Source organism: Heliangelus exortis, chromosome 3 (assembly GCF_036169615.1).
Source record: "Heliangelus exortis chromosome 3, bHelExo1.hap1, whole genome shotgun sequence".
In the NCBI taxonomy this organism is placed as follows: domain Eukaryota; kingdom Metazoa; phylum Chordata; class Aves; order Apodiformes; family Trochilidae; genus Heliangelus; species Heliangelus exortis.
The window spans coordinates 90,627,992-90,652,667 of NC_092424.1; the positions used below are offsets into that span (position 1 = coordinate 90,627,992).

The following is a 24,676-nucleotide window of genomic DNA, read 5'->3' on the forward strand; positions in this document are numbered from 1 at the left end:
TATTTAGTAGTTAAACAGTGACATTAAGTTGATTAGTGAGTCTTTACTGTTTGTGAATCTAGTTGGGATCCTGGGATTTTAAAATCAGACTATTAAAACATATCTTTGGTCTGTTTCCCAAAGCAGCTTTCACTTTCCCCGTGTTGCCACATACCAACCTCTTCAGGAAAATCAAAGCATGTGTCAGTGGGGGGGAACTAATCACCAACAAAAGACCATGTCTAATAGTCCCTCATGCACTATGGCCTAAAGTCCTTGCTGACAATTTTTCATATTTTTTTAAGTTCAGTCAATGGTTAATCAGATATTTTTAGCTGAATCAGTGAAATACGAATTACCTATTATATTGTCCATCCATGTATGTGTTTTCTATTGTTTTTTTCCAGAAGACAAATACTTTTGTTAATGAAAATCAGTGCATGATATCTTTTCCTGGTGTAAAAGATGACCCCTTTTCCTAACTATCTTTTGGGTGCGAATTTGTCTTCATCCTTTTTAGAACTGAGATCAGTGTTAAAAACAGCATGAATATTTCATCAGCTTGCCACATGGGTGGAAAATATTCTTTGCCATTTTACGCACAGGTGTTTGTGATATTCCCCTGAGCTGTTATTTGTCTGATGTAACCATAGTGCTGAATATGAATATAAGTTTCAGGTGGCATAAAAATGACATTTTCAGAAGTTGTTGCAAAAGAATCCTAGCCAATTGCAGCAACTGAAGAATTTTGTCATAATCAGCATTGACTAACATTGAAGTTATTTTTACTTAGAGAAATTATATTCCTCCCATGGTTAAAAAAGGGCTTCCTCATTTTCTGGTCAAATGGTTTTTAGATGCTGTGATTGGTCCCACAGAGATGTATATTTGGCAGATGGACTGAGCTCAGCTGAATGACATGAGGAAACTCCAAAAGAACTGAACACCTAAAAAGCCTAACCTGTATTTTTTGGGCTGCCAGTGTTGAAAAGCTCTCTCACATGGAATAAAAATATTTAAGACATGGTGCCTCTTTCACTTCATGCCATTTCAGCAGGATAAAGGACCTAAGAGGTACCCTGCTGAGCACTCAGTTCCCCAGCAAGGCATTTATTAGATGCAGAAGGGATAAAGACTTGCGTATATTTTGGTATTAAAATGGCTCAATATTATTAAATAACATTTTGCATTTATAACATGGCCAGTGCTCTATTTATTTGTCAATATTGCAACGTCACTGCCACTGCATTTTTATATTTTTTTCATGGAATGCAAAGTCCCAACTTATTTGAATTTGTAAAAATTTGGCATTTTTTTCATCCATTGGCTGAGGAAATTTGCAGTTCATGATTCTGCCTTGATGGTGGGGAGCAGTACCTCCCTGGACCCCAGGATTTCTGTGTTGCTCTGTGTCTGTTTCTTACAGCCCTTGATTTCTGCAGACTGTTGCTGCTCCCAGGTCCTGGCCTGCCTCTAAATGCTGTCTCAGCCCAGGGAAATGTTGAACTTGTGTCCCTTTCAGATGCCAGGGCTGCCCTATCCTTGGGTATGCATGGAAACACCGATGAGTACTGTCTGTATGAGCTGTAATAATTAATTTTAGAACCAAAAGGAAGCAGCTATCACTATTCCTCCAGCAGTCATGAACCTTTTATTCAGTATCTAATTCTTCAATGCTTACTCATATTAAGTAGTGCTTAGTTACCCACACAAGCTGGTGAATACTTGATGAATAAATACTAACCATAGATGTCAGAAAGGGTTGATACATTGTCTGTCTTTAATGTATTTTTCATTTAAAGGTTATTGACATGTCTGTTTGAAATTAGCTTCAAAATGCTCAGTTATAACCTTAGAAAATTGCAGCAGACCCTTTGCACTTGAAAATTCCTCCCCAGTTCCGTGGATTTGCATGTGGTAATCTTTGCCAACTTCTCTCCAAAATGAAAGGCTTTACATGGACATTAAATAAATAAATAAAATAAAATAAAATAAAATAAAATAAAATAAAAAGCAAAAAAACAGCAAACCTCAAGTCAGATCTCTGTATATATCTCACAGTTTTGAACTGAGCAGTAGAGTTGCTAAATAGCCTGTATCCTGTTTCTCTTCAGTAGCAGCCCATTCATCTTCAGGTACAGAGCAGCCAGTTTCCATGCTTCTGCCTCTTTTCTGCTTTACTTTTTCTACATAGCATATGATGGCAAACCCATGTAAGCTAAATATGCACTTGAGCTGAGGAAATATTACAGTTAGCAGACAATTTTCCTTTTGACGGCCAGGAGAAAGTTAATTTTCACTGATGATAAGCTGTTCTTATAGCTTATATATGTTTTATTTTTGGTTATTCTTAAGGATATATAGATCTGTGCATTTTTTTAAAAACATACTACTTAAAACAAGTGTACATTTTTGAAAGGGTAGAAGGGCAGGGTACTGTAAGATTATAGTTCCATGACCACAGGTGACTTAACTGGTAACTGTATATCTGTATATATAAATGTACCCTTATATGTCAAGCCGAAAAATGATTATTTTTTTTTCTTTCAGTGCATTTATCTTTGGTAAGACTACATATACCTTATCATAATACACATATGCAGGTTTGCCTTGTGCTTGCAGCCCAGAAAGCCAATTCTGTCCTGGGCTGCATCAAAAGAAGCATGGCCAGCAGGTTAAGGGAGATGTTTCTGCCCCTGTGCTTGCTCTTGTGAGACCCAATCTGCAGTAGTGGGTCCATTTCTGGAGGCCATAGTACAGGAAATGCAGGGACCTGCTGGAGTTAGTCCAGAGGAGGACCATGAAGATGATATGAGGGCAGATGGTATGGACAACCCCTCCTGTAAAGACAGGCTGAGAGTGTTGGGGTTGTTCAGCCTGGAGAAGAAAAGGCTCTAATGAGACCTTAGAGTGACAGGAGAAAGGGACCTTTAGGAAATCTGGGGAGGGAGATATTACAAGGGTATAGAGTAGGAGGATGAGAGGGAGAAGTTTCAAACTGGAAAAGGGTAGATTTAGATTGACTATTGAGAAGAAACTCTTCACTATGAGGATGGTGAGACACTGAAACAAGTTGCCAAGTGCAAATGTCCCTCCAGGATGTCCCTCCCCGGAAGCGCTGAAGGCCAGGTTGGATGGGGCTTTGAGCAGCCTGGTCTAGAGGGAGGTGATGCTGACTAAGACATGAGCTTTTGAACATGAAGTTGGAATGACATGAGCTTTAAGGTCTGCCCCAGCTGAAGGCCTTCTACAATTCTATGATTCTACATATATTTATGCACACATAGAAACACACTCACATTGTGTATGTAGTCAAAATCACACAGACATACACATATACATTAGCATATAAATATAAACTTAGGTTTATATTTTAATAATATATAAATTTTGCTACTTACACATATAACATTTAATATTCCAAATATGTATTTTTCCAGAACTGACATTGTTCCTTCCTCAAATCTAAGGGCTGTTAATTTTAAAAGGCCTTAAAGGAGCACGGGGTTATAGGGGAGACCATTTAGTAGAACTGGGTGAAGTCATAAGTGTTTAGCTGGTTATCCAAACTGAAGCCCAGCTCTGAGTGATTTAGTCTTTGTCTACCATCAGTAAAGGAAAGCATCTATTTCTCAAGGAAGGTGGAACTTCTACAGAAATGAGAAGTTTTATCACAGAGCACAATGATACACTGAACTCTGTGGCAGTGGAAGCCATGGATCACTTTTCTTTCTGCATCCATAAAATCTGAAATATTAATTCCATAAAATAGTCATCACCTGGTACTGGATCTTTCCTTGCTGTATCAAAACATGTACTCCATTACAAAAGTTGCTCCTAAGTCAGGGTCAGAACTGCAGCAGACAGTGGAATTAGCCCCAAATCAGTTGTAAACTCAAATGAAAATCCTCTGGTTACTCCTCCTTTAAACTCTCTCCAGTCATGCAGAGATGAGGCCAACTTTTTTTTTAATTTTAAATTGTGGCAGTGTCACAAATAGTGAATGACGTGCCCTCATTTTAGTCCTGCTCTGGAAGGGAGGGTGGACTCAATGATCTTCAGAAGTCTCTTCCAACACCTGACATTCTGTGATTCTGTGATACTGTGAGCAGCCCCTGGTCACCTGCAGCACATGGGAGGGGACTCTCCACACCAGGAATGGACCTCCCTTTGCCTCTCCCTTTGATGGAACCACTCAGCCCTAAGTCATGTCTCCTTCTTCTGACCACTGGCAAGATGATGCTTATGCCATTAGAGTATAACATGTCAATTTCTGTGATGTGACTGCTTCTAAAATATGTAGCTGTTGCAGTGCATTTTAGTATCACTTCAGAATTTACTTAAGTGGAAATGAGCAACGTTCCTCTCATCTGCTGGGTTATTAGCTGCAGTTAGTGTTTTCCCAAACAATCTATGGCTCTGACATTAAATTCTGCTGTTCTTCTGAAGTCCTAAATCCTTACTCAGGTTTTAATTTGTCCATATTTTTAGTTATTTTGCATTATACCCTCCTACACCCTCTTTCATGTTGTGGGTTTTGGTTTTTTGTTTGGGGATTTTGTTGTTGTTTTGGTTTTTTGGGCTTTTTTTGAGTTTTTTAGGTTTTTTTGTTTGGTTGGGTTGGTTTGGGTTTTTCTTTGGTTTGGTTTTTCTTGTATATTCTTTCCACTCCAGCTTCTGGAATTTGTATAAAAGTCAGTGAGGTTGGTTTTTTTTTTTCCTTTTGAACTTAAGACACTGGGCTGGTGGAATTTCCTTTAAATGGAAGTACGTCTGGGCTTGTGGTTTTATTATTTGCACAGTTTTATATTGTCCTGTTTGTCATGGGAAATGGACATTCGTTTCACCTCTTTAATTGACACTTAACTCTTTTTCTCACAGTTGAAAGAGACAAGGACTTCTCCCACCAGCGAAGGCACTACAAAGAGTTCCGCTTTGACCTGACTCAGATCCCACACGGGGAGGCAGTGACGGCCGCTGAATTCCGGATATACAAAGACCGAAGCAACAGCCGCTTTGAGAACGAAACAATTCAGATTAGCATCTATCAGATCATCAAGGAGTACCCAAACAGGTACCCTGTTGGCATGAACCTATCTTGTGTTGAATAAACTCTCATTTTTGTATCAGTTACACAGACAATAGCTGATCACAAGCGTACCCTCGGCATCATCGCTATCACTGGGGTTCCTGCAGTATTAATTTGTAGGCAATGACAACAAATACTGAGGCTGGGTAAAGCTTATCTTCTATGTCATTTATTCAAGGTTTATGGAGAGTTACATGGCCAGTCTCACCAAATAAACTGCCTGTGCACAGGGTTCATGTTCTCAGTGAGCAAATGGTGGAGTCATAAGTACAGTCTAAGCATCTGGATTTGGGAAATGCACCATTTGCTGATGCTGTGGTACTACCAGCCAAGATTCATTTAGCTCCTTAAAGGCAGATAGATGGTTCAACTTTGTTTGTGTTTGGAAGAGCATGGGTTTTTCACGTGTGTTTTAATATTCTGCTGAATGTAATTAAAAGATAAAATCATCCACTGACTTAAAGATGACCTATGCACATTCAACACATGCAGCTCACCATAACTGAAAATTAAACCAAATATGATGTTACACACGAGCAAATCTCTGAATCTGAGCTTGCAGAGATCTGTGTGTGACATATTTCCAAGACTCTGCAAGACCCGAGAAAATGACCAGATTTCACCTAAATTTCACCTGGAAATTCCCATTAGAAGCTAGTAGTAATTCCAAGATGCTTCTGAAAAAATATACGCCCACAATTTGGGTTTTGACATTAAATTGCTATATAACTTTTTGCAGGAAAGTGGGGGAAAAAAAAGAACAAAGTGGGAGGGTTTTTTAGATAAACAACAAACTCTCCCTTATCTTGAAATAGAAAAAATATTTCTATCCTGAGCATGTTTAGCAAAAGCAAAGAAAATAACGGCCAAAACTTTAAATTTATTCTAGAGTCACCAGTAAGCTTGAAGGCTGTGGCACAGTTAAAATCTCTTTTCTGCTCACAGAACTTTAAACTTGTGCCTTTCAGGTGAGATATTTGAACATCAAGTTTTATGTCTGTAGAAAGGGAGTCATTATATATCAATGGAGCAGAATGACTGGGATGGAAAGCACTGATCATTCCAGAACGCCTCCTCAGAGTGCTCTAAGAAGCAGTAGCAAAACAGTGCAGTTTTGCTGTTTGCTTTTTTTTTACCCTTGGTCTTCAGCTTGCAAAAATTTGTAATAAAGATTCTGAAAGAAACTTCTTGGAGAAAGGAATGAAATGGGAAGGAGTAAAACATATATTTTTAAAGAGCACAGGCCAAAGCTAGGGTTATGACAGCTCTTCACCTGCAAACTCAATATATTTTCTTAAGTACTAATAGCTTTTCTAATCCACTCGATGCTTTTTATTTTTTAAGAGGTATTCCCAGTAATTGATTTCTATTCTATTTTAAAGAATGCAAAATTGCTTAATATTCTGAAGCAAAATCAAACTTTAATATTTCTAACTTGTTAAAATGGCAATAGTCTCTGAAAAACCATTAAACAATGTTTTTGATTTCTTCCAAATACATAAAAGTAAAGTAATAAATTTTTTGTATTTCCATTTATAAACATAAAAGTTTATGTCCTCTAATGGAAAGGGGATTGTGCAATGAAATACCTGATATACCATCTGTTGGATTTCACCAGCATTACTACAGAAACTTCAAGTGTCAACTGTTTTTCTCCTGTTGTTGATTTTGCTGGCCTCTACTCATATATGGAGTATATAAAGGCAAATGCCTCAGTGAGGCAGGATGGGAGAAGGCCACAAAATCTTCACTGTTCATATTAGGAACAAGGAATTATTTCCACCTGCTTCTTTACATCTCCAGACAGAAAAGCTCCCAAGGATATATATTTTTCGTTCCTAATAAAGCCACAGTTTTTGGTTTGGAGTGCAGATGTAATTACCATTATTCTGGACTTTGTCTCCTCAGCTTTCACACATACACAATATTTAAAGTGCAAAATTTTCAGAAGCTGCAAGTGCAAAATGTAAGAATTGGAGAACTATGAAAGTGGTGGTGAGACACTGGCACAGGTTGCCCAGGGAGGGTGTGGCTGCCCCTTCCCTCCCTGGAAGTGTTCAAGGCCAGGTTGGATGGGGCTTTGAGCAACCTGGTCTAGTGAGTGGTGTCCCTGCCCATGGAAAAGGGTTGTAACTAGTTGACCTTTAAAGTCCCTTCCAACCCAAACCATTCTATGATTCTATGATTTTATAATGTCCCACATTCCTTACCAGTGCCATACCACAACAAAGCTGCTGGGTTTGATCCTGCTCCTCCACCCTTCTTTGCTCTGAACAGGAGGGATGGGTGTCTGACAGGGCTCTGCAATCCCAAATACAGCCCTGCTGTGTTTCCAGAGAGGAGTGGTCAGGGTTCCTGAGTTGCAGACCCAGGGTTATATCGTAGCCTTGGACATCTGTTTGTCTCTGTGGCAGCATGGCCGCTGAAATGTATGTGTGTTGAATTTGCTCAGAGTTTGCTGAAATTACAGTCTTTGGGATTGAAGTTTCCTATTAGCTCTAAGGAAGCGTGTAAGGCACTGCCTGTGGCAAGGCAAACTTTCCTACACAGCCCTGCCAATGTACTCCTGCCCGGATCTTTTCTCATGACCAGAGTAATGTAGTCCAAGAGGCCAAATCCCTGTTCATCATCTAGTGGCAGCTAGCCACTAATTTAACTAAACCCTAGGGATTCTTCCCGCATGAGAGAATTCTCAAGTGGCATTAAGATACTAAAGCAGCTTTCTGGAATGAGGCGAGAGGTGAGGCAGCATTTTGGGGATGGCCTATTACATAGTAATTGGGATTTGAGCTGGATGAAAACTTTTGCTTGGTTTCAAGTGACATCTAGATGGTGGATTCCACCTTTACTTCCTTAAGTGACCCAGATCTGGAGCTTCTTAGACTCTCTGCCCACAGCCTTCTTGCAGAAATTCTTGCCTGTGGTTGCATTTTTGCTGTAAACAACTGGTCGTTTGGGACCAGACTGAAATCACTAAACTTAAACAGCCCCCATAAAGGTAAAGCCAATCAGCTGTATTCTGCCTGAATGTGTTCACTGTTGCATTTCAGGCTATTTACGACAACATACCTTACTTTTTTATTATGTGTTGTGGGCCATTTTTTAAATAGAAATATTTTTTTTAAATTAGAGCCAGAATTTGCATCTGTTTTTCATTTTAAGTGTGATTTTTTTTTTCTTTTCACAGAATAAAGGAGAATTTTAAAATTAAAAACATCACAAAATATGATGGGAAATTTAAGTGAATGACACCAACTAAGGGGAAATCATGATCCCATATTTCTCATTGCCTTTGCAGGGGTCAGGTTTTCACCCCATGTTTGTACCAATTATGAAAAAAGTTGGATTTTTTTCCTGACAAATGCTTTGAATTTCTGTGACAAATTGCTGCTATGTGGCCAGAGACATTTTTTTCTGTTCTACTATGTGATCTCGAGAATCCATTCTAGTTTTCACCAGGTACCCACAGCTAATTTTTGAGTAAGTGAGTAAGAACAATCTGCCTCCTGGAGTCTATTTCCTTAGATAGTTCATTATGCTTGTAGGAAGGCAGACAAAAAGATTGACATATCAGTGCCAAAGACACTTTGGTCTGAGTTTCTGCTACACTACAAACCAATACAGTCACACTGAGGAGAGATCCATAGGGAAAAACTGTCCTCAATAAGGATGTCTAGACTAGGTCATTAGTGCTGCTCTCTTCTGCTCTGGCATATGAGACATTGTGGATCCTGACTTTTGAGAACATTTTGTGCCAGTCCCAGCAAAGTTTAGAGTCAAAAGGATCTGTATGGGAAAATAAATATGTGTTCTAAGAGGAGACGAGTGAAATGTGAAATCACAGCACTGTGACATTGTAATGTTACATATTCCAAACAGTTTTTCAGTTTTCTATTAAATCTGCTAAAATATAAAAGACATTTGTAAATAAACATCTTAAAGACTGTCACATTCAGGATTAAACCATTTAGCTTTGAAGTTCTGTTAAAACTGCTTATTAGAGAAAAGAGTTGGTATTTAAGATTCCGGAGAGTGCTATTTATGAGCTTGCAGTATGTCATTAATTCATTCATTGCTAGCATAGCAGGTCAGGCTCTTTTGAATTGTAAGACTGTTTTCATGTTAGCTCCAGAAGAAAAATATGTTTTCTCCTTGTGTGGTCATTAGCACAGTTCTACTAGAATGGGAGTGATAAGAGCCCAGCTTTTAAGAGAAGAAAAAAAAGTGACTTGAAAGACAGCCTTTTAAATTTTCATTTTTTTCTTTTTTAATTTTTCTTTTTAAAAAACAAAACCCCACCCTTCTTGATGATTTCTGAGCTCCTTAATCTTATTCTGCAGTTATTTCTCTCATCTAAGTGAACACATGCCTGTCATAGCTCATTAGTTGTGTCATGACAGATAACTTATTTTCCTGAGTGTTGAACAACCACCATTTCAAGAGCAACATGAGATGTTTTGTTTCAGTATCAGACCTTCTAAGTGCATTTACAATGTTTAGTCTAGATAAAACAGTAACTTTCTACCATGTCATTAAATTAAGCAACTTAAGAATACAGTGACAGGAGCACAGTAAATTTCAATCCACTTTCTATACAGGAAAGTTGTTATTTCAGTCTGCCTTACCTCTTTCAGTGTATATTCATTATGTCTGTACGGTAACAGTATGATTCCAAGGTCTGCCTAAGCTAAGTCTGTCTTCAGTTAACTTGGACAGTCCAAATTTAGAAAAAAGTATTTTTTCTTGTATAATATTGCTTTGATTACTATTTATGTCAGAAAATAAATAGGTTTTTATAACTACAGATTTAGGTTTGAAAGGCTAAATATTGAAAACAGTTTTTAATAATGCGTGCTGCTTTGTAGAAGCATGTAAAAAGAAACTGATGAGAGTTAAATACCTTGGGTTTAGCGTGGTCATTGTAGTAAATTATTTGCAATACAGATGTGGTTCTGGAACCAATTGTGTCAGGAGATATGTGAAAACAGAACAAATAAACAATCCATGCTAAACATTCAATAATATGATTATACTAACTCCCCTGGGCTGCCCTCCTGAATTATTGGGAGATTTCATGGGAACAAATTTGAGTATATACCAGAGAACTGAGAGTTAAAATGTAATAATTACATTATTGAATAGATATACAACTTCTTCTTTGATATAGAGACTTGTTTTCTAAACATCTGTACTAATATGAAACTGTCTGAACTGCCATCTATTCGTGTTTTGTCATATGATATAGCTGCTGTCATATGTTACTAATAACAGATTTTTTTAGAAACACTGAGTCTTTGAATTAAGTTGAAACTGGAATGTGATTTTGACATTTTTTGTCTTTTATATTGAACGTTTTATAAAAATTAATCTTCCTGAGACATTCTAGTACTGAAAGATGAATCCTTTATACACAGCCGCGGTTTTGTGTATTTATGTCAGAAAACTGGATTTTTCAGATTTTTCAGAGGTGTAGTTTTCACATGCTGAGACTCATTTCAGAAAGGCTTCTCAGGGGAAATACCTGTACTATACTTAACAATTACCTATTAGCTACAGCACATGCTGTACTGTGCCATGATGAGTATATGTCAAAGGATTATTCATTTGGACTCCAGGAAGCTATTGTCAGCAAGGAAATTAAGGACAAAAAATATTAAAATTCAAACGCCTTAACTCTCTGTTTTCTTTAACTTAGGGATGCAGACTTGTTCCTGCTAGACACAAGAAAGGCTCAAGCTTCTGATGTGGGCTGGTTTGTGTTTGACATTACTGTGACCAGCAACCACTGGGTGATTAATCCACAGAACAATCTGGGCTTGCAACTCTGCGCTGAAACCGGGGACGGTAAGATCGTAACTGCGGATCAAAACGTCATCTCTGCTCCTGTCATCTCTTGCTGGGAACCTTCTCTGGGCGGGTGTTTTGTAGCTTGTATGGCTGGGTGAAAATTCACTGAGAGTTTATAAGCAGAGACTACAAGTCTTATCCTGCCATAGCTACAGTCCGCAAGCTTTCTATTATTCTTGACTCTATTATTTTTAATTCTGTAGAATAGGGCAATTATGTGAATCAAGTTAAATTAAATGAAGTTTGGGATAAAAGCTCTAATATACAAAATGACATTCCATTTCAGTGTTCTTCCAGTGATGAAACTCAACCAGATTTGTAGAATTTTTGTTTTAGAAAGTTTCTAAAGGTCTTTCTGGACTGCAGCACTGAGAAAGGTATAAAAAAAAACCTCAGCACAGTTCAGGAGGTACCTCACGGCGGCCAGTGGTGATGCTGGAGACAGCTTACCAGTAGAATAATGTGGGAATTGGTTATATATAACCTGAAAAAAAAAAAAAAAAAAAATCAGACCTTTTCCTATCTTAAAATAGGTTCAAAATCTGAAATCTTGAAAAAAAATTATTAGCTGGAAGTTAGGAGAAACACTATCAAAACTGAAGTCCGAGCTGTGGGTTTCTCAGTAACAATTTACTAAACAACTAAATTTTTCAGTTATGCTCTTCATTAAAAAGTGAAAATTCATCTTACTGAAAAATATTTTTAGAAAAATGTTCTTTACTTAGATTTCTTTAGAACCTAATAAAAAGAGACATATTCTGGTGGTTTTTAAAGTTTTTTTGGGTTTGTTTTTTTGTTTTGTTTTTTTTTTGTGATGTTTCATTTGATCCATACTACTTTAGAAGCAAACTTTCAGATTTAGCTCTTTCTTGTCAAAAAGCTTTTTATGCCAGAGGTCAAGGGATCTCTGATGCCAGTTAATCTAAACCTTAGCTGACATAATGGTAACAAGTAGCAGAAGAAACACTGGTGCAAGGATTAATAATTTTTTCTTCTTTCTTTGTTCTGGCTACGTTTTGTCATTGTTTTTGATCTGAATTCTCCCTCAGGCTCAGCTGGGCTGTGAACAAAGCCTCTCATACTTTTTCAGCAAGTGCTCTGGCTGTTGGTGAGTTATGCAAAACTGTCCTCCTTCAGGCATGATGCTTAAAAAGGGAGTTGGCAGGCTTGAACCAGAGCAGATGACCATGACACCTCATATTGCCCACACGGTCAGGGTACAGTCACTGGGAAAGGGAGGCAGCAATGCCAACTTGATGGGGCTGTTGCTGCCTTCAAGCAGCCTTCAAAGACACCACACCTGAGCTCAGGCTGTACTGGGAGTGGTTCTGTACAGCAGCCTGGTTTTGTGAGGCCATTTTTAAGCCCTTAGAATTCTGGAGAGGTGACACCTCCGTCAGGCATCCAAATTAGGTGGACTGGCTTCTGGCCAGCTTTCCTGCTCCAGAGTAAACTCCATCCTGGAGGTTTATTTTCCAGGAGATTCAAATACAGAAATTCTTGAAAATTAAATACCCATGAAAGGCATTCATTAAGAAACCCTGGAACAAGCAATTTGTTGGTTCTAGCCTCCAAATTACGTCCGTTCAGTAAACAGCAGCAAAGTTTGTAAGGGTAAAAGGAAACCTTTAGTTCAATACACTGAAGAAACTGTAAAAGAACAGTTTATGTAAATATTTCCCCTGTCCTACTCCCAAGATCAGAAAGGTGATAGATAATTTTCTATTTTAAATTCCAAAGCCACAGTCAGCTTTACCTTCTGCACCTCACTTATTTAAATTTCTCAATGCAGCTGCTTGAATGAGGAGGGAATTCCCCTTTTCCTTCACTTTCTCTTCCTTTTTCAGTTTATTCAGGCAAGAGTACCTTTCTAGTGGCTAAGGTTTTCAGAACTACAAGGAAGACCTGTGCTGTACAACTTCAGCTTAGTATAAGGAATATCATCCTTTCATACTCTTACAATTTTGCTCTTAAGGCTTTGATTATTTTTATTGGGTTGCTGTTACTTCTGGAAGCTATTAGAAACACCAGCAGTTCAATGACATGTTTGTGTACAGATGGAACATGAGTTTTTATACATGACTCAGTATCTAGTGGACTCAGTTTGTAACCCAGAGAACCCCACCCACCTTCCCTTCAACCAGTTCTCTGTGAGAGCTCTGAAACTGGTTCAAATAACCCCAAAACCTTCCCTCAGCTCAACTGAATTTAAGGCCATGAATGCCTGAAGCACATTTCTTTATGCCTTCAGCTGTTCATTCAGTATATGGGTGGTAGAGAAGTTTTGCCCCCCTAACTGGAGACACATTTATGGTAGGACCTGATCCATTAACCTTTCTATTTCAACAGAACATTAAACCAAACAGGATTCTGTTAAGCCAGAGGATCCTTGTTTGAGGCACCCAGGTGCAGCACTGGGACTCTGGATAATCAAGTCTGTAAATACCTACTAATTTTTGATTTATTCATACATCACCCATCAAATGACCAAGACTCTGGGGTGCTACTACACTGTCATCATTACCATTAACAATGATCTTTCTTATGGTTATCTTTCCCTGAACTTTTTAGGCAATTACTTGTGTAAATGTATTTCTTTGGATCCCTGAAGATAGTGTATAAATAATAATAATAATAATAATGTCCACATGAGGACCAAAAAAAAATATTTAGCATAACAGTGTGATAAAAACAACTTTTGAAGAATATATGGGTGTTGTAATTCACATTTTTACTCTTTGAAAATGCTGAAAAAATACACAAAGCCACATGACATTGGAATGTGTTTTTTCTATAAGACAGTATTTGGTATCATACGCCTTATTTTAACATGAAATGTAGACTTTTTCTCTTAATGGGACATTTTATTTTGAACGCTAAGAATAAAGGTTTGCATGACACATATGGAAGCTGTCAACATATAATGCACTGTTCCCCGAGGCTGTGGTAAATTAAGGATCAGATATTTTTTTATTCTCTTTTTTAATGTCTCAACATTCTGCAGCATCCTTTTTTTGGCTGATTCCCTCCTTTTGACACCAAAACTCTCCAAGGTGTTTAAAATGAGAGGTGATCATTTTCACACTGATGGAAGTGCGGGTGTTAGATGAATTGCAGCATAAAATCAACGCAGATGCAGAAACAATTCTAAAAGCTCCATGTGACGCTTTTCCTGGATATATACCATATGTCTTCCAAGACTTAAAACATGTTCCAGTGAATCAGCACTTTGTATTTGCATTTAACATTTTTATAATTGGAAGTTAGCAATGGTTTGAACATCTTTTTTTCCTGGAGGCTTATAAATATCTGCGAGAGCGTTTCCTTTCCTGTTTGAATCTAGTGCTGACTGCAGAAAATGGGAGCAGAAGATAATGTGCAGTGATGATTATTGATGATCCACAGAATAAAACAGGAACCAGACTCACAGCTATCAATACAATATCCCAGGTAGCCCCCACAGCCTTGTAGTTCTGTGCCTTTTCTTAGATTACTGCAGCTCTCAGTTGTTTTCTGTCCTTCTGCACAGAAACTGTTGGTAACTTTGAAGAGCCCAAGCTGATTAAGGTGATTTCTGTTACTACGTAGTCCTTTAGATGGTTTCTTGGAGTTTTCTTGTTTTTTGAAGTGGGCAAGCAGCAGGAATCCTCAGCTCCTCAACTCTGACTCACTTCAGTGTTCTTTTTTTCCTTAAAGCACAGGGAAATTTGAAATAAATAGGTCGCTTGATCCAAGCGAAGCCTGGGGAAGGCCAGTTCCCTCTCCAGCATGTATTAGTGTGCAGTTTGACATGTCCCCTGGAAGGAAGTTTGGCTCCTAATCCTACATGTTGCAGGAAGAATTGGTGAGGTTCTTCTCCAGTGATGATGGGGGAGATATTGAAAGACACACTCTTGCATTTTTATTCTGTTCTTTCAGCCTTGGCTTTCCAAAGTCCCTTTCTTTTGTGAAGCCTTCGGAGCAGCATGGTCACATTTCCCATGGTGCTTGCTTTCAACCCACAGCAACCTGTGGCAGCATTCTGGCTTCTTCAGGTAGCTGGCTCCATACTTAACATTTGCTTTGGCCTCACTGTTACAACCCTAAATGTTACCACTTTCATTCTCATTTTCCCCCAGTCAGCCTTGGCACCTAACTGATGACCATAGTAGCCATCAGGTATTTTGGAGGATTCTGCTTTGTTGCTACATTAAGTCTCTTGGTGAATCTGGTATTTACAAGGAAAAGTATCAGGAGTGAGTTCACCTCCATTAGTGTCCTTACAGTGGGGGAATTTAGGATATATTTATATTAAGATACATATATGGACTTTGGCAGGCCATAGTTCTGCCTAAATTCTGAGCCAACTGGAAGCCATATAGCCATGTTAGCACAGCACTGAACCTGAGCTAATATATCCTGCCCCTCAGCAGGTTTTATGATGAGCTTGGGCTCAAGCACTGACTAAGTAGAGCTACATGAGTTCTGGTTCAGAGCTGACTTTGGTCAAAATTACCCCAGTAAATTAAAGATGCTCAGAAACACCACGGTGTAAAATGAACTGGAGGGTTGACTCTCAGACTCCAACACAGGGTGACCCCATTGTAGCTATCCCCCTGGGAAGAGTTCTCTGCAGCACTGCCTTGGGGTGCTAAGGACTCTGGTGGAGCTGGTGTAGGACCTAAGTGCACCTTCCCACCCTGAGTAGGGAGAATGATCCAGCTCCAGTGCCCTAGGAACACTCCTGGCCACTCTTTAATTTACTCAGGTAGGTGTAACCCCTGTTCCCAGCCGGGTCATAAATAAAGTCAGCATTTTCTTGTATCTGCTTGTAGGAAGTGATGTGAACATACCCTTTGTTAATAAGGGCATACTTATATTAAACAGGAGAGCCAGGGAGGTGGGATACGCTCCTGCCCCATCTTCTGCCACCACTGTGTGCTGATGCATACTGGTCCAGCCTGTACAACAATGCAACTCCCCCTCCACCTGGCTCCCCAGACAAATGAAGGATACATCTGCTTCTCAGCACCAGTATTTTAGAGATAAGGGCATTTGTGTTTCATTTCATTCAGAAGGCTTTTATCCATTTTGTTCTTTGGTGGATGACCAATTAATGTAATCTCTCCTTGTTTTATTGTCTTCCTGAGCAGATTTTTAACTGTGCAGAAAAGCCCTAGGACTCCAACAAAAAAGTCACAGTTTACTTACATTAAAGTGAACAGATAAATCCAGTCCTTAGCAAGCACTTTTCTGTATGATTACTTTGGAAATTTTGTGTAAGCTTTCATGGTATTGCCACATTGTGAAGCATAATATGGTTCCTAACATGTTTCCAAGTGCTTTTTTCAAGAGCTTTAGGAATCTCAAAATCAAACAAAAGTATACACAAAATCCTCTTTCAACTGAACTCAATAAAATCAACAAATATAAGATTTTAAATACAAGAGCTGAATCATTATTTTTTACTAAAGCTGTGAAACGTAGGAACTATAGAGCAGACCATCCAAGACCACCCATTTTTCAGAATTCCTTAAAGCCTCCAGGGAAGAGAAGAGTTAACAAAATACATGAAGGTTGTTTCAAAAGCGTATTTTATGTTGATACAGTTAAACGTGTCCACCAAAGGAAAAGTTTGCATGAGTTTATGTAATTGATACAATAGAGACAGCATAAAATACTTCAGATGTTGAGTGTTGAGGATGTCTTATATATGGACCTCCACATTTTTGTTGTTAGTTTTTCTCTTCTGATTGTTTTAGTAGGTTTTCATTCAAGCTTTGTAGGCAAACTCTACCTCAATTCTTTTGCTTCTGTGAAGTTCCATTTCTCTCAAGAGCACTATCTGGAATGAGAAACCACACAAGCTCCTATATAATTTGGAAAACCACTTTGCAAGCTTTAAGACTCTGTGTGTCTCAGGACAGCTTTTGCTCAAATATTAGGTATTATTAGACCTTGTATATACTGCAGGTCTTTCTCCAAGAGGTTTTTCCCAATCCTATTTTCAGATATCATTCCCCACAAGGAGGAGGCTATAGGTATAGTACTAGAAGTTGGGGTTTTTTTTTCAGCAAACCAAAAAATCACTAAAATTTTCATTTCTAACTCCAAGCACATAAAAAGTATTACCAAAATACCTGTCCTGACCTAGCAGCAGTGCTTAATCTGTAAAATGTGTTTTGCAGCTTGTTGAACAGCTTTGAAAGTAAATAAGTGCTTGTTTTTCATAACAAAAAGAGTGGTTTGCTGCAGTTCGATGACTCAGGACAAAATAATGGGTCTTGGAATTACTCATTGTCCTGTGTTGCCAGTGTAAATCTGGCCAAGATGCATAATGCCTTAAAGCTCTTGCAAAATTAGTGTCTGCTCTACGCCTTACATGAAATATATACTGCTTGTAGAGAAACAGCCAAGTCACAAACCTTACCACTGTCACTGGCATCCATGCTGGCCATCTCAGAAGAAGTCAGATTTCTGAATGTCATGAAAAATGAGGCAGTGCCTCCAGGTCATGACTGTGAGACAGACTGAAAACTTGAAGAACTCTCGCGTTTCCATTTGGAGCAGCTGTAGGGGAAAATGAACTTTTAAGATGGAACGTGGTCAGTTCATGAAAAGAATTGTGTGATACGACTGCATGTGATAGCAGAAAAATGGACATACTGACACAGCAGATAGCTCCCCAGTTACCATCCTGGATGTAATTTTTGTAGATAAAAAAAAAAAAAAAAAAAAGAACAATACCATTAGGATCGTTGAGGTGGGATATTTTTATAAAGTGAAATTCACAGTTATTTTTGCATCAGTGATTCCTTTCATAGGAATCCCCTTTATTAGGGGGGACAGAACATGAAAAGGCAAATAATATTCATTCAGTTCAGTCAGTCAAACCAACACTTCCATACAGCCCTTTATGCAAGCTGCTCAGGGCATTTTACTATCAAACGGAATAAAAGCCAAAAATAAGCTTTAATGCCAAGTCAAACAAATACATCTTGCCAAAGACTCAAAATCGTATGAATAAGGACTAAAGAGTTCAGCAGATTTGGAACATAATGCTTTAAAAAAGTCTTAGGCTCCAAATATACCTGTCAATATGGAGAAGAGGTAATAAATTATTATAGTAGGACTGAGACACACATGTCAGAACGCGAGGAACACGAAGGCTCCGGTCTGTTCCTGCACACAGTAAGTCCATCTGTTATGCTTATTTGATTTTTTTAGGTGCAGGCACAGTTGCAGTTTTTAGATTCAGTGACTAGGGACTAGCTGACTGCTGGTTTTTTGCAGTTTCTTTTCTTCTAAACCCTAAAGAATATTCTTTGACATCCTCCAATTTAAAGACACAATGGAATTATAAAACCAAACCCATTTTTCAGAATCCTTGACTACCTTCAGTTCTTGTTCAGAGCTGCTAAAGAAAAAGCAGAGAGACACACCTCGCTGCTTTGGTTTTAGAAGTTTCATTTGGGTGAAGCTCCAAGGGAAGTTCAAGTTAAGCAGGTCAGCCTGAGTCATTCAGCTGATTTTAAAAAACATTTCTAATACCGCAATATGGAACAACTGCATGTTGGAGAGAACTGGATTTTCTGTTGCCATTGAAGCCAAGAGTTTTCTAAATGTTCACAAGAAATTATAGACTAAAAGTGCTTACTAAAAATGAAGCCCATGAATTCTTCTTGCTATAAAGGCCAATTCAGGATAGGGTAAGATTTTTCTTACCATATTCTAAAATTCACACTATGGACAAGGGTGAGGAATATTTAAGAAGACCACAGCACACAGATGGAGCTACTTTTGGGCAGAAAGCTTGATGCATTTCAGGGTCAGGGTGCTTGGAAGTATCTCTTGTTCAGGAAGGGGCATAGCTTTGTGTTCTTAGACTGAAGGAAATCTCTCTCACACGTTTTTTTTTTTTGGTGGGGGGGGTTGGGTTTTTTTCTTGTTTTGTTTCTTTGTTGTTTTTTTTTTTTTTTTAAAGGGTAATAGAATTTCTGTAAATGCAAGCTTTCTCTTGCACAGAAACAGCCTAAAATGGAGACAACATATGTGGTTTGAATTTCCAAACCAAACAGTCCAGAGACCTGCCTCAGAAGACATATAATGTCTCAAGGGCAATGTATATTTTGATTGCTTCATCTTCTGAAAGTTGCAGCTAAGCTAAGGTATATGATAAACTGAGGGAGAAAAGTTTAATGATGAACCCACAAAAGTCAATAAATGTTTTCCTTTTAACTGCACTGGCAGAAAATTCAGCACATATACCATTATTGAATTGAACAAATAAGTCCTAAATACTCAGACTGGCTGCTTAAAAGATCAAGCAAATAAAGGAATAAAGTCATATAAGCTGTTTCTGTGTGTAAAAAGGCTGTGGGTTACAGGATTAATTTTTTATAGTATATCTCTCTACCCTGAATAACCAAGTAAGCCTCAGCTTGTGGAATCTTAATAGCCATCTCATTGCTGAAGTCTAAAGGAAACCCAGAGGAAACTTAATAATATTAAAAGTTATTTTAAAGGGAGTTCACATTGGTTTGAAGGGTATTTTGCTTCACACACAATATGCACCATTGTAAATTCAGAGAACCTAGACTTAAATTCAGAAAACCTCCACACGTCTTTACAGCCCTCAGTATATAAATCTAATAGTATTCTTAAAATGTCCACCAGTAAAGTATTAATCTTTTACAGATAAAATTAAAATTCTGAAAGTCATTGGAACAAAAAATAAAGAAAAATGCTAAAAATATTCCCTCTAGAAATGAGAGGAAACTTCGTGGTAAGAGGCTAGTTTGTCCATGTTGCAATGAATAGAGAATAGTCTGTACAGTTTTTCATATCTGACTTGCAAGAGGAGATTGGAACATATAGGAATTAATGTTGGTGAATTATTTCATAGTAACTCAAACACATGAAAATAAGAATAAAAGAAACACAAGGCTGAAAAGCCATTTAGAATGAAATCAGAAGCTTCAACAAATATAGTTTTCCCTTGCAGTGAAAAAAGTAATTATCAAAATTGTTCAGAATATGTTGCCAATTACTCTGCTCTATAACTGCTAACTTTCTCAGTTCTTCTACTGCCTTTGCTGGGCTCTCTGTCACTGGAAACATCTTAAACCAATTTAAAGTGCTACACCTGAATAAACATGTTGTAAAGTTGTTTATGTATTGAAGTGGGTCAGTTCAAGGTATGGTATTTGGCTGGAACTTCTAATTTCTCTTTTTACTGCAAAAGGGCTGCCAGAAGGAGGAAGTCTGAGCTGAATTAATACATTTGTTACAGTGGAAGTAGAATGGAAACTACTTTAACCACAAATCAAACTGCCTCTTTCATTTACGCCAGTGATAGAGTTTTTCTAAGAAATATAGACACTGGCATAGAGCCACTGTAAGTTTGTGTTTGAAAAGGAAACCTATATGCTTATTTCTATAAGGTTTACTCCTATGCTTATTTGCAAGTTCTTTTTCAGGATGATTGAGTTAACGGCATTATAACTTTGTGAGGCAGATGCTCCGTCCTTGCCCGCGCAGCAAACTTTTCCAGTCGGTTTAGAAGGATCCCCAGGCGCCCGATGCCGCGCAGCCCAGGCGGTGCCTGTGCCCCTACCTTCCCGTTTAAAGGACCTCTGTGTCCCCCACCCAGCACAGCTGCACAGCTTCACATGACACTGTCTCATTTTCTGACGGGTGAAGGGCTCTGCAAAGAACACGTATGCACAAAAGTGTTTGTGCTGCCAAAGTAAATTCTGTTAAGAGCAAGGGTTTATTTGCTAAAATGTCACTGATGCCGTTTTGGTGACTTGTTTTGCTTTCTTTTCTTTTGGTGAGGTTTAGATCCGATAATATACTGAGGTTACCACACAGGCCTGACTGAACAAATATTTTAAAGAAATATGCACATCCCCTGGGAACAGAACCAGAGTCAATAATGTACATATATCAAACTCTGTTCTCTTGAACGACTGACTGCCTTCCTACCTTTGCTAGTGAATGAACATCAGTTTGACTAATGCCGCACAATATTTATTTTTAAAGCAGAAGTATATTTATTATCTACACTTCTCTTTGCTACCGATTTGCTTTGGGGATATAAGTTTCCACATGTAGCACTCCAGCGATGCAAAAACTAGATGACCACATTACATTATCCTTTTGATAACCTGTATACTTTAATGGGGCTCATTTATTTTTCAGTTCTGTAGATGTGTACACGGGACTGAATGAAAATACCTGTGAAATGAGTAAGATATATAGAGCACAGAGACTGCAGTTTAATGCAATGAAAAACTACCTGTAAATTTGTTGAAATTTTTGTAAATTGTAGAATTTGTTGTCTTTTAAGTTTCATTCAACAAAACGGGGTTAGGATTCTTAATCACTTAAATTCAAGGTTACGGGCAAAATCCTTGCCAGGCTTCAGTCAGCAGCTGAACTCCCACTGTGGCTCCAGGAGTGGCAGATGTTCACCTTTTAACTTACAATTTCCATTACTTTATAGGTCGAAGTATCAATGTTAAATCTGCTGGCTTGATTGGAAGGCATGGGCCTCAGTCAAAGCAGCCATTCATGGTTGCATTCTTCAAGGCAAGCGAAGTGCTTTTCCGTTCTGTCCGGGCAGCCAACAATAAAAGGAAAAATCAGAACCGCAACAAATCCAGTAGTCATCAGGACTCTTCTAGGATGCCAAGTGTGGGGGGTAAGATTAAGTTATGATTTATTCATCTGTTTAGAGGAGCTCTGGGCACCTGCTCAAATGCTGTGGAGTCACAGCAGCTCAGCACAATATTTCACACTGGCTGAACTTTCAGTAACTGTGTTCCTACTCCATTTCTACCTGCTCCCCTCCCACTTCAGCTTTGCTTAAACCTCTTTTGATAGATGGCCCTGAGTATGAGCTACCTTCTCTGACCTAAGTCATTTACATATATCATGAGATACTGATTGGTGAAATGCCCAAGTAGTTTGGGAAAGTTCTCATCCTGTGTAGTAGACAACTGGATGGCATCTTTGCGACTCATGACAAAATGGTAGAGAGTAGGAAGAAAGATTGCAGTCCAACTGCTTATTTAGGAAGCCTCAGAAAAAGACAGCATTTGGCCTCTTATTTAATTGCCTTTCAGCTGAAGAAACCAAGATGCAACACAAAAATCTAAATACTGGAAATAAGGAAGCTTAATGGGTGTGCGAACATGTAAACTTTTAAAGAGGTCAGATATGCTGATGTAGATACATATTGTATCCTCATATGTATGACTCTGATCCCTTATTTTCTTGAAAGCTATTGATGACAATACACGTAAAAATGCTGTTAGTCTCTACAGAGCCTGAAATAAGTTTTATTCTAGTTCTTTACTGAAGTGCTCCTTCAAGCTAGAGACACAAAGTCACTTTCTAAAAGTTATCATCATTTTCCTTTTTTTTGTGGACAAGATGTGAAAACATATCTTCCTAAAAGCATGGTAGATCTAGCACCAACATATCAAAAAAACTAAGCCTGTGGATATCTACAAGTTAAAAAACCCCAGTATTTAGTGGAAAGAATTCAGTCTTAGAGTGAAACTCATCAGTTTGAGGAGAACCACTATGAACATTACCCATCTCAGAACACTGAAAGTGGTAGATGAGGTACCCCCAAATATAACGCGTAAGCCTTTCCCTCAACTTCTGCATAAGGATTAATTTTCTCTTAGCACAAAAATTATTATTATATGTTTTTAAACTTATTTGAAACTTAGTTGGTGACGAGTCAAATCCCACTGTAAGGTTAAAAATTAGTATTAAAAATATCTGGAAAAAATTATTTTAATTCACAGCAATTATTATTACCATTTCAGTTGTGGGTTCAATGGTATTTGCATATTATGTTTAGGTAGAAAAAGTATGCATAACTTACATAAGCATGGAAATTACCTCTGGAAGAGCTACCCATGTGTATCAAAACACTGGTCAATCTGCAGCTGGAGAAGTGGATTGCACGCCATGGTAAATCAGCTTCCATGATCTTGCCTTGTAGTTTGCCTCAACTTTCTCCATGTTGCAAAAAACCTTCATTTATCTGGGTGCCACAAGTTATCAGTGATGGGATTTTTCGTGGCGTAAGTGATGCTTTTTCTTTTAATAACTTTTGCAGCAAGACTCAAAAATCGTGCAGATGAGAATACTGATGGCTATAGAGGCAACGTGCAGATTCCACATCAAAGGGGCTGTGGAGAACAGAACATGTTCTTATTCTTATATCTTTGCAGAATGGAGGCAAAGTACTTCCAGGGGGAGTGCCTTTCATCAGGGAAAAGTAAGGCCCTTTTCCTCCTGTTCACCAGCCCAAGGAACTGTACAGGTGCAGTGGATATGCTGCATCCCTGCAGACCTGTGGGAGAAGTCTACTTCTGGTTCTCTACAGCTTCCAGTAATGAGCAGAGCTCTAAAAGTATAGTTAATATCTTCATATTTAAACCAAAGAAAAACACAAAGAATTCTTCCCATCATCTTCCTCCTGATGGCCCTTGAATAGACCATAGTCAATTCTCATCTAGCCCCTGATCTAGACACTGTTGATGTACATGATACAGTGATGGACAAATGTAATTTTGTACCACAGTCTTGTATCTACAGCACCTAAGTCAATGTCTGACACTGAAAAATGCTTACCTATGTGGCCAGAGGTTATGTAGCCAAACCCAGATAGGTGTGCTGTCATTTATATATGATAGGCTTTGGTTAAACTTCTTTCTGCACATCAGTCCCAACTTGATGACAGTCACGCCTTCTTCTTCTCCTTGGTTTTGTGTTGTTTTTTTTTTTCCTCCTTGTTCTGTTCCTTTTTTACTCCATTTTGCCCTCATTTTTCCTCTTCCTCTTTCCTTTTGCCCTTTATCATCTCCTTTAGCCTCTTGGTTTTTTTGTCTCTTACCTTTTGCCTTCTTCCTTTTGCTGCCTTCTTTTCTAAGTTCTTGGACCTCAGTACTTAACCTTACTGTATTCTCAGCACATCAAAGAGGAAAGCCCCACTGGGCAACTCTGTTTTTCCCTTCCAATGGACAACACATTTTTTGAATTATTCATTAAGACATGCATAAACATAACATGAAGAAAATAAAATCTATACGTGTCTGTTATTATAGCAGCTGGGCAAATGTTGACAGATTTGGGGTCAGCATCCCTGTGTTGCTAAGAACTTCAAGAGAAAATGATCTCAGTGCAGTGCAAGGACAGAATTAAACAGCATTCAAACTCCACCTGCTTGCTATGTACAGTTTGACTATGTACTGTTTATTTTTCACTTACCCTGTTGTATTTTTGTCAGACTGTAGATAAAAGGAAAAACATATCAAAACAAGACAACTTATTCCCAAAGTATGTCACATAACTCTTTCTTAAAACAATGTATGACTTAATGTTTTTTTAACATCATCTAAAAAGAATGACAGTGTAATTGGGCACTAGAGGATATCCACATTTAAATACTGAATAGTGACTTACACCAGGAAACTCAAAACAAAGTTACACAGTTTTTATTAATAATCTAGTCAGATAAAAACAGAAAATTATACCTAATTCTGTGTTTTCTGTAATTATTTTTGGTGTCACACTAATTAACTAAAAACACAGCATATAGGCATGTCTATACATCTTTACTTCTGTTGGAAAAAAAAATCCTCATTACACTTCTTTAAAATATATTTCCTTACCTTCCTTCCTCAGCTTCTTCTTCTACAGAGGGGTTTGTACCACAACTGCTGTTCTGAATAGCTGAGGAAAAATGTTTTCCTAGTC

General features: G+C 38.2%; 1 protein-coding gene and 1 long non-coding RNA gene across 4 annotated transcripts in view; one reads left to right on the forward strand and one right to left on the reverse strand.

Moving 5' to 3' along the window:
• BMP5 (bone morphogenetic protein 5) overlaps nt 1-24,676 on the forward strand; it is a 59,632-nt gene that overhangs the window by 23,874 nt on the left and 11,082 nt on the right. For all 3 annotated transcript variants that reach the window (XM_071741650.1, XM_071741648.1, XM_071741651.1), the window contains 3 exons: nt 4,861-5,053; nt 10,764-10,912; nt 21,402-21,599. In XM_071741650.1, coding sequence (XP_071597751.1) covers nt 4,861-5,053; nt 10,764-10,912; nt 21,402-21,599 — 540 coding nt within the window. The remainder of the gene's footprint in view (nt 1-4,860; nt 5,054-10,763; nt 10,913-21,401; nt 21,600-24,676) is intronic.
• On the reverse strand, nt 14,257-20,616 carry LOC139795109 (uncharacterized). Its single transcript, XR_011725386.1, has 3 exons — nt 20,511-20,616; nt 17,325-17,464; nt 14,257-14,604 (listed from the first exon to the last, which is right to left on the reverse strand). It is a non-coding gene; the product is annotated as an uncharacterized lncRNA (long non-coding RNA).